Below are 10261 nucleotides of genomic sequence, written 5' to 3' on the forward strand. Positions count from 1 at the left end.
AGTGAATCTACGAGTGGTAAGTCAACTTGCCAATTAGCATCAGAATGTTGGATAAGATTTGTAGACCAAGAGTAGCAGTTCCCTTGAAGATATCTCAAAATTCTTTTGACAAGTTTGAAATGAGCAATCGTTGGAGCTTGCATGAATTGACAAACATAATTGGCACTATATGAGATGTCAGGTCTGATAAATGTTAAGTATTGCAATCCACCTACAAGGCTTCGATATTCAGTAGGATCTGGGAACAGGTTAGCAGAAGACTCAAGTTGTTTGCCCTTCGAGGGCATGGGGGTTGTAAGAGGTTTGCATTCATGTATATTGGCTCGAGTTAAAAGGTCCAGGACATAACGATGTTGTGAAAGAAACAAGTTGCTCCCAATGCGATGGACTTCCATACCCAAAAAATGATGAAGAAACCCAAGATCTTTAATGGATAATTGTGCACTGAGCCGAGAAATTAACCAATGAATTCTATGAGGATTATCTCCAGTTACCACCATGTCATCTAAATAAAGTAAAAGAACTAGAAAACCATGTGAGGAATGACAAATAAATAAGCTTTGATCCGCAAAGCTGGAGTAGAAACCAAGCTGTAGGAGGAAGTCACTGAGTTTATAACACCAGGCCCAAGGAGCCTATTTAAGGCCATATAATGCTCAATGTAGCTGACACACTTGAAGTAGATGATCTAAATTCACATACCCTGGTGGTTGGTACATGTAAATAAGGTTATTTAGTGAGCCAAGCATAAATGCATTCTTAACATCAAGTTGCATGAGCTCCCATTGCTTGATGGTGGCAAGAGTGAGAACAACCCGAATGCTTGTAGGTTTGACAACGGTAGAAAAATTTTCAGAGTAGTCTAAACCATAAACTTGGATGAACCCCTTTGCAACAAGCCTTGCCTTGAGCCTCACCAAGTTACCATCTGATTTTAGCTTTGATTTATATACCTATTTACACCCTATAACATTCATATATGATTTTCTTGGGACTAATGTCCAGGTCTTGTTTGCAGCAAGGGCCTGTAACTTGTCTTCCATTGCAGCAGTCCAGCCAAGTTGGCGCTTTACTGATTTGATGGTTTTTTACTCTAGTGGGATGTCCAAAACATTGTGCAAATTTGCACAATGAGGATTGAGCTTGTAAACTCCACTCCTAGATCTGGTTTGCATATGATGCTAAACAGGAGCCACATAAGGTATGGGAGAAGCCAAGGTTGGAACAGGGATTGCAGACGGTACTGCCTTTACAGTATCCATTTGAGCAGAAGAGGGTAATGCTAATTCTACAATATTTGTGAATGGCATAGGTGGCGCAAAGGCAGAAGCTAGTGGCTGAGGAGAAGAGGAAGCCACGTGTGTTGGAGTAGGTTGATTGTTCCAATCTGTAAAGCTAGATAGTTCTCCATCAATAGAGTGATGATCATATAGCTTGGCTGGCTGAGAGTAAGGTAAGATAGTCTTATCAAACACAAGATGCCTTGATATGTAAAGTTGACCAGTAGGTGGATAAAAAAATTTGTACCCTTTATGTTTAAGAATATATCCAATAAACACACATGGCAGTCACTTTGGTTCTAGATTATTTGACATGTAGTCTCCAAGGTATGGAAAACATCTAGAGCCAAGGGTTCAAAAAGTAGCATCGTCTAGATGCCTGCCATAGAGTCTAAAGAATGGTGAAGCCATATTGAGCATAGAAGAAAATAATCTATTAAGTAGAAAGACGGCAATGGAAAAACAATCCAACCAAAAACAAGAAGGAAGTTTAGCATGGAACATCAAAGTGGGTCCCATGTTTGTGATGCCAAGCAAATTGGTGATGAATCATATTTGTTTGTAAATAAATTGTGAGATCCTTGGCTGCAAATTCACCCCTTCATTTGTTTGGAAGATACATATTTTAGCATCAAATTGACAAGTGATAAACTTGTGAAACTGGATGATGGCTACAGTTAATTCAAATTTTTATCGGGGGGAAATCAACCAAGTAAAGTTGGTAAATTCATCCACAAAGATTGCATAGAACCGATATTTATCTTTGGAAAAGGTAGGGGCTGGTCCCCATAGGTCATAGTGAACTTTGTAAAAAGGAAGAGATGCAGTAGAGTCTTGAGAAAGAAATGCTAATTTGCAAGTTTTTCTCATTTGACAACTTGTACAAGTATCTGAGATTTTTTACTTGGGATCAAAAGAAATAAATTGCTCGTTACAAAGATAATTTAAAACTTTGGGGCTTGGATGTCCCAGTTGTACATGCCAACAATCTTTATTTGGGCTTGGATGTCCCAGTTGTACATGCCAACAATCTTTATTTGTAGTTCGGAACCTAGAAGAAAAATAGGTTGATTTTGTCGTGTTATTGAGGGATGTGACATCAAAAGTGTATAGAACTTGTTGGTTCCTTCCCTTTACCACTATATTCTAAGTGATTTTGTCCTTTACCACAAAGCCATGCTCATCAAATTCAAATTTGAGAGGATATTCATAAGTTAGTTTACTAATAGAGACCAAATCTTTCTTAACATCAGGCACTACCAAGACATTATCTAGCTAAATTTGAGAATCATGTGAACCAACGCTTGCTTGGCCAACATGAGTAATGGGGAGAATATCTCCATTGCCAAACATTACTCCATCAGCTCCATTATAAGAAGTCAAGGAGTGGAGGTTACCTTGATTAGTCGTGTCATATGATCTGTAGCACCAGTATCGGGATGCCATGAGGATTCCTGATTTTCATCAATTTTAAAGCTTCAAAACTCTGAGGAATATTGTCAGAGGTGAATGAATGATTAAAACGATTAAAACACTTAAGAGTAGTGTGCTTTTGTTTGTTGCAGATTTGACATATCACTTCTTCTTTATTAGAACTTTTATTGCTAGACTGTCCTCATGAATGATTATTGTTAAAGGATTTCGAACCATTGTTTTGTCCTCAAATAAAACCTCTCCCTTTAGAGTTGAATAAGCCTGAGTTGCCTTGAGACTTTTTGTTCCTATTGGACTTCTGTCCATAGAAGTCCATAGAAGGAGCATGTGTGTCAAGTTTGTATCTCTCGGTGTAGCTTTCCAGTAGTGTGACCACTTCAGAATATGTAGGAACGGGAGGGCGAAGCATAATGTCTATAAAGACTTCAAAATCTTTACCAAGGCCATTTAGGAGCCACCATGACTTTTTGTGTTTAGAGGCAGGCTTTCTAATAGCAGCAAGCTCATCACAAATCGTTTGAAGTTTCTCAAGTAATCACTCAAGACGTCAGTGCCTTTTGTGATGGAGGTCAGCCTTTGCTTTAAAGTAAGGCTACGATCTGAAGAGACTCGAGCAAAGGCGTGCACAAAAGCACTCTAGACCTCATTGGCAGTATTTAGACCAACAACGATGCCAATAACCTCTTCCGATAAGGTAGATGTAAGCCATCCTTTGACCAATCTGTCAGATCGACACCACTTCAAGAAGAGAGGACTTGGTTGAGGCTCTAAGCCCTCAGCCAGTAGAACTTGTGGTGGTGATGGAGTATCACCAATAATAAAACCTTGGAGATCATAACTCTCAAGGATTTTCAACATTGGAGATCATAATTTGTTTCCTTTTATGTAGTAAAATAGTATGTCTTTACAAAATACAATTGCCTATGTCTAGACTTCTTAAGCTCCCTGCATCAACAAAACCTCCAAGATCAACAACAATATTGCAATGGTCGTGCGATGATACTATCTCAAGTTCAAACTATAAATTCTTGAGTAGCGTCCTTTTTAGCTTAGGAAGTCTCTTAACAAAATGAGAACTGCTTGCTACATAGCAATCTTGTATAAAAAAAAATCTACACACTGATGTGACTTAATGTGCAAGTCGACGACAGAAAAGACAGTACTATAAATCCATAGTTGACCAATATAATTATTTGAGAAGTATAAAATAAAGTAACGAGAAATATGGGGTGAAAATATAAACTAAAGTAAAAGGAAAAAAAAAAAAACATTCTTGCAATTGCTCTTGCATATTCCTACCTTGATCGATTATATTATACTAGGGACTCGGCCTAATATGCACTTATGTTTAGTGAGAAAACATGTGTAATCTCAATGTGTGTGCGTGCTATATGACACTAAAAGCGTGCAGTTGGGGCGAAGTACGATTAGGAACTAAAATGGTGGGTGAAAAATGAGAGATGGTTGGTATCTGAACTGATATATCAAAATATGATAATTTTCTTTTTTAAAATAATATTTACCGTTATAAGTATACAAACGTCACACACTTCTTTTAAAAAAAAGTAAGTAAATATGAGATCTATATAAAAATAATAATTATTTAATAATAAATTTCACTTTTTTTGCAAAAAAAATACGTAACGGTTGCACAAATTATAATTGTATCTGACACTACAAGGATAACTGTTTGGAGGTTTTTTTTTTTTTTTTAGCAAGGCACTTTGTAGATCAGTATGTCGTTTATTAAAACATAAGTTAAATTATTATAGCAATGGTCTTAATTTTCCATCATAATTTTAATAGAATATTGTACGTGTTGTCGAGTTTACTGATTAAAAGAGAATTTAGAGTGCATGATGTGAAGATGAACGTTAGAATACAGCCTAAATGATTAAAGCTATCGATTGATATTTAGCCTAAACTGTTAAAAATAAATTGATTAATCAATTAAAGAGAAACCAAGTTTGAACACTGGCTTAACCTTTGCCAAATGGAGTTTGATGATTCAAACACTCAGCTTGGTCATGGGATTACTTCCATTTTACTTTAAACAACTCTTTTTTAAAGTCCAATCCAAGCGTGTGATCTATCATCTGCCCCTTTTCCCCTCTCCTGCAAAGTGGTCATTTTGCTTAGATCTATGTTTTCTTAGAGCCGTACACAAACACAGCACGAAACATGTTTTCAATAACTATAAAGGGAATTTCTGCACTCTCTCTCTCTCTCTCTCTGTTCCTCCACATGATCTAGTTGCCTTCTATTAATGTCCCTTGCAGCTTTTGACGTTCTCAAAGCAAACACTACAGCTCTTCAACACCCTTAAACTAAACTAAAACCTCAGTCTTTGTCCTCTCCTTCCACAGTCCTTGTTATCTCCTCTGTTCTTCTCTCCTTTTCTCTGCTTTCACTTATAAAAGTTGTGTTTTTATCTACAGCACTGCAAAATCGATATTGTACAGAGTAAAGATGTATAGAAGGGAGAGATCTCTGCGAGAAGACATGTTATTCCCACAAAGGAGAAGAACCCCATCTTTCTCTTCCTCTCTCCTCGACGCTGTTTACCGTTCCATCGACGAGTCCAACGCCGAAGAAGCTCATTTCAGAGAAACATGCGTGTTAAAGAAACAAAGCATTTCTAGCTCTGCTAAGCGTGGCACTTGGGTGGAAGAAGAGGAAAAGGAGGTGCTGAATCTTCGTCGGATCGACGATTGGATGGAGAAGCGGAGCTTTCACAGCTCTGTGCTCTACAATTCAGCCTCGAGCTCCTCGGAGTCTAGCTCTGGCGCAACCTTCTCGTCCTCGGAAACAGAGTTGAGCGACAAACACAAACCGAAACCGAAGCTGCGGAGCTCCAAGAAGCAGACAAAGTTGGAGTATTGGGATTCCGAGAAGCAGCCCAAGTCAAAGATTGAAGGTGGTTTCACAAAGACGAAGTTGCAGGCATTGAAAATCTACGAGGAGTTGAAGAAAGTGAAGCAGCCCATTTCGCCAGGAGGTCGCATTGCTTGCTTTCTCAACTCGATTTTCAACTCTGATAACGTAAAGAAAGCCAAAATGTGTTATGTTGGAGCTGTGGAAGATGTGAACTTGGAGCCTAAATCCAAGTCTGCATGCTCTTCGGCGGCTTCGCACTCGAGATCTTGCTTGAGCAAAACCCCTGCTGCTTCAAGAGGGAAATTGAGCAGCAATGGTATCAAAAGGTCTGTGAGGTTTTATCCACTTAGCGTGATTGTTGGTGAGGATTCTCAGCCCTGCGGCCATAAATGTATTCATGAGGAAGATCCAAGCCTAATGCCAATGCCAACTCTTCGAAAAATCACAAAAACTCGATCGGTAAAGGAGAGCACAAGTGCATACCATTTAAGAGGTTTTCCCCACAATGGAAAGGTTGATAATGATGTTGATGATAATGATGATGGTGATACAGAGAGCTGTTCGAGCTCGGATTTGTTCGAGCTTGATCATCTTGTTGGGATTGGGAGGTACAGAGAGGAGCTTCCAGTATATGAAACTACTAATTTGGAAACAAATCAAGCAATTGCTAAGGGGTTGATTTTGTAGTTCATTTGGCATCAATGTAACTAATGGTTTGGATGTCAAATTAGTTCTTTTTACTTTCCTTCTGTGATTTCTTAGTTTCTGAAGAATATTTTGAAGTTGCTATCCTTGAGGAGCAATGAAACTTTAATGTGAATAGCAATGGAGGCATTCAAGAGCTAAAATGTCACATTCACAATCACAAGCGTAATTGTCAAAGCAATAGACAAAGATGACTATTAAAAGTGAAAAAGGAAAAAAGATAACAGAGATTTTCCCTCATGAGAATGGAGAAAGTTTTAAAAGCACCAAACTTTTTCACTGGCTCAGCACATGGCATCAGCTTCACTACTAGTAATTTTAGTCCCACTTTGAAATCATAGAATTAAAAATGATTACAAAGTAGAACTTTTTTCCTTCTTTTTTGTTTTCATTTGATTAATGAGTACTTTAACTGCAAGTAAAGGAGGATGAAACAGTGAAGTTCAATGCAATCCCAAAAGGCTACCAAAAACATCTCAAAACCATACAACAGATTAGGTGATAGATGAATACATTCCTGAAAATCTCTCCCAAATTGATTCTCTTTCTCTTTTTTTGAAAGTGTTCAGATATATTCCATTCCCCAAACTTGAGCTGGGATAATTAATATGCCAACATATCAGCAACTAACAAAGAATCCACTAATAGGCAACTGGTAGACAAGTAGGGTCACACACATGGAATCTCAGAAGTCAAAAATGCAGCAGGATCAGACATGATGGCAAAAATCCAAACTAACTTTTCCACCAAGAGGAGAAAATAAGAAAAAGGCTTGTAACCAAGTATATATTCTAGGGTTGCTTTGAGGACACCAGTGGCCACCATGGTTGACTTGAACTCCATCCCTTCATTTATCTACTCTGAATTCCAAAGATTAGAAAGAGAAAAAGAAATAATACAACAAGCACAGGAAAAACAGAAAGAAAAAGAGCAAGACAATGCAGCTTCTTTTTGTATACTTTCCTGGGATACTGTCCTGGAGAGCAATGCTAATCTGCTAATGATTCTCTTCAAAAACATATCAAGATAATTTTCCACATATACAAATATGACATAAAAAAAAAAAAAACAGAGGAAATGAAAAGAATATATAGAAGAACCCCACTAAACCTATTGCCAGTGAGAATTGGTGGGGCATGTTTCTTACCAACCATGCACAAAATCTGTAGCATATGCATAGAAGGATTTATAACTTTGTACAAAGGCATGTGGGGGCAATTATATACGTATTTACTCAAAGACAAGGACCACATACCATTCTTTCAATAGGTTAGATCTCTCCCTCCTTACATGTCCTAATACGACGGTGCGTTTTTGGTCACTAATGTGACAAACTGCTAGTCTTATCAACAAATAATGGCAACCTGTCGTACTAAATGCATATCATGAACCCTACCAATTGGGCCAGATCTTGGTTTTACTCAGATAATGACACTGATTTTTTCTAATGTGGTGGAACCCTTTCTCTAATGTCGATGTTTAGAGTCTAATACCTTGGAGGTGGATGGCAAATTTGGGTTTTAATTTCATTGAAGAGATGTGTCATTATAACTTTAAACATTGATTGCTTCTTAGTTGTTGTAAAAGAGTTATTTACAACGACTTGCAAATAAAAGAACTCTTTAAATAATCGTCATCGATCGGTTGATGACGATTATTTTAATAGAGTTGTGCTACACAGAATTCTCACACCCCTACACACCATTTAAAAATATGTGATTTTACTTTTTTATCCTTATACTTCATATTTCAATTCAATATGAAATATGAGGATAAAAAAGTAAAATCATATATTTTTAATTAGTGTGTAGGGTGTAGATCTTATGTCTAGAATTTTTCATTTTAATAACGTTAATTATCTCATATGTTCAAAATACACGTGACGTGACAATTAAATGAACAGGATTCAAGGGTTGCTCCAATCCATTTTAAGATAAAATCTTTGGTTATAAGCTGTAAGTTGGTTATTCTAAAGAACAACGTTTCTCTTCTGCTATGATAATTGGCACGCATGCAGTTGAAACAGTTTGCATTATAATTTAGGTAATGACAGTTAAATCACAGGCCTCTTTTGCTGTAGATGGCTGTGGATTATTTGTCATTGTCTTGGAATGGATAAGGAGTTGTTGACTTCTTAGATCCATTTGTCTGAGCTATGAGAGGGACTGCTCTTTTGTCTAATGTTTTGGGAGTGTTGGAGTCTGAAATGGCCTGGGCTTGGTCGATGCTCCCTTGCAGTTTTGAGGCTGAAAGTGATGGCATTGACCTTTTGGGCCATGATAAGCTCCATCCGAGACTCGACGTTTCGGTCAAAAATCTTATTGACACATGGCGCCATTTGATTCGACCATATGTTCTCATCAACCGTACGTGAGAAACCAAAATTGTAACAAAAGGAGTTATTGTTAAGAAAATTCAAATCACAAGAGAGTTATTGCTAAATAAAATATACCGAGTCATAAATCTAAACGATAAATGATATTTATCATTTTCTACACTACATATCAATATGATAAGAATAGAAATTCAATCATGAAATAGAAACTTGATCAATGAATAAATAATATTACTCATTATGCTCGTTTAAACATATCTCCGCTCATTAGTTCGATTCTATTAAAATTTATTTATACATTATTGGATGTGTGTGATTTATTACTATATATTAATATCCCTTTATATATATATGAATATGTAATTTATGACTATATATCAATATCCTTTAATATGTATATATGTAATTGTATGTATATATATTGATGTTACTGTATTAGTTAACTATATACTACTTAGAATGTACAAATATCATATTTGTAATGGTGTAATTAGCATATCCAACATTATAATTAAATCAATTCTTCTATGGGCAGGGAACTTTGCATAGGGATTGTGCAGAAAATACTTTTTTATTCCACGTCAACTACAACTAAAGAAAAAAAAAAAAAATAGAAGATGACCCAACACGAACAGAATTGGGAAGGAAGGCTAAAGCTGAAACGCACAAAACACGAATGGAAGACAGTGTGCATGTATCTTCGACTCCCCCATGCAAATTGGAGGAAACATGCTTCACATCTATATCCTCGACTATAGGGACCTCAAAATTTATTGTAATTGTAGAATCAAGTCCTGACTGAGTTGCTACCGAACAAACGCCAGATGAAGTGGTGGCTGAAGAAAAATCAAGAAAATTGAGGAGGGCACAAGAACCGTACATTGTCCTTGCAGCTTCATCATAAGCGCATGCAACTTCAATTGCATTTGAAAAAGTACCAAGCTAAAGCCTTTGTCCATTGTTTGGTTGCCGAATCTCTGCAACCCACTTACCCCACGTCCTCTGCCTAACACCTCTGTAATTACATATTGAGTTCTCTGGCCCTCCCTTTCCTTTCATGCATCCCTTCTTTGACCCAATGGTCGGAGCTTTATGAATGGATTTATCATTGCGGGAGTCAAGTTGGGCGTTCTTATCTTTCCACTAGGCGAGTCTCAGCCACAGGCAAACCTCATTGTCCACTCCGTGACTTCCTCTTCTTGGAAGAATTCAACAAGAAATAAGTCATATCAGCACCTTATATTTGAAAAATTCTATACACAGAATCTACGCAATGGAATGTCACAGCACAAAGCAACAAAGATATCATTCTGTATTTGAGATTTTAGGAATCTGCACTAACATTGAAAGCAAAACTCCAATGAGCCTCTCCTCTATAGATGAGCAACCGATGGCAAACCGCAGCAACCATAATGCCATAAGACATACTCCACCATGTTCTCGGTTTTGAGAAGGAAAAAACAGAGCAAATTCTCTTGGCCCTTAGCCTAGCTCCATGTAACGCCCCGCTTCCCAAAAAGACATTTTAGAGTTTTCGAGGAGTCAGTATACTACTACTAAACTTGGATTTAAAACTTTTTCTTTTTTTCTTTACAACGCGCCAGATGCGAAAGTTTCCATAAATAAAACA

The 10261-nt window shown here is 37.3% G+C and overlaps 1 protein-coding gene across 1 annotated transcript; it reads left to right on the top strand.

Moving 5' to 3' along the window:
* Window positions 1-4957: 4957 nt before the first annotated feature.
* LOC109008496 (protein BIG GRAIN 1-like A) lies at window positions 4958-6424 on the top strand. The gene has a single exon (XM_018988602.2). It carries the CDS (start codon window positions 5184-5186, stop codon window positions 6276-6278), a length of 1095 nt encoding a protein of 364 aa, XP_018844147.2. The 5' UTR covers window positions 4958-5183; the 3' UTR covers window positions 6279-6424.
* Window positions 6425-10261: the final 3837 nt, after the last annotated feature.

Source organism: Juglans regia, chromosome 1, assembly GCF_001411555.2.
Source record: "Juglans regia cultivar Chandler chromosome 1, Walnut 2.0, whole genome shotgun sequence".
Lineage (NCBI taxonomy): Eukaryota > Viridiplantae > Streptophyta > Magnoliopsida > Fagales > Juglandaceae > Juglans > Juglans regia.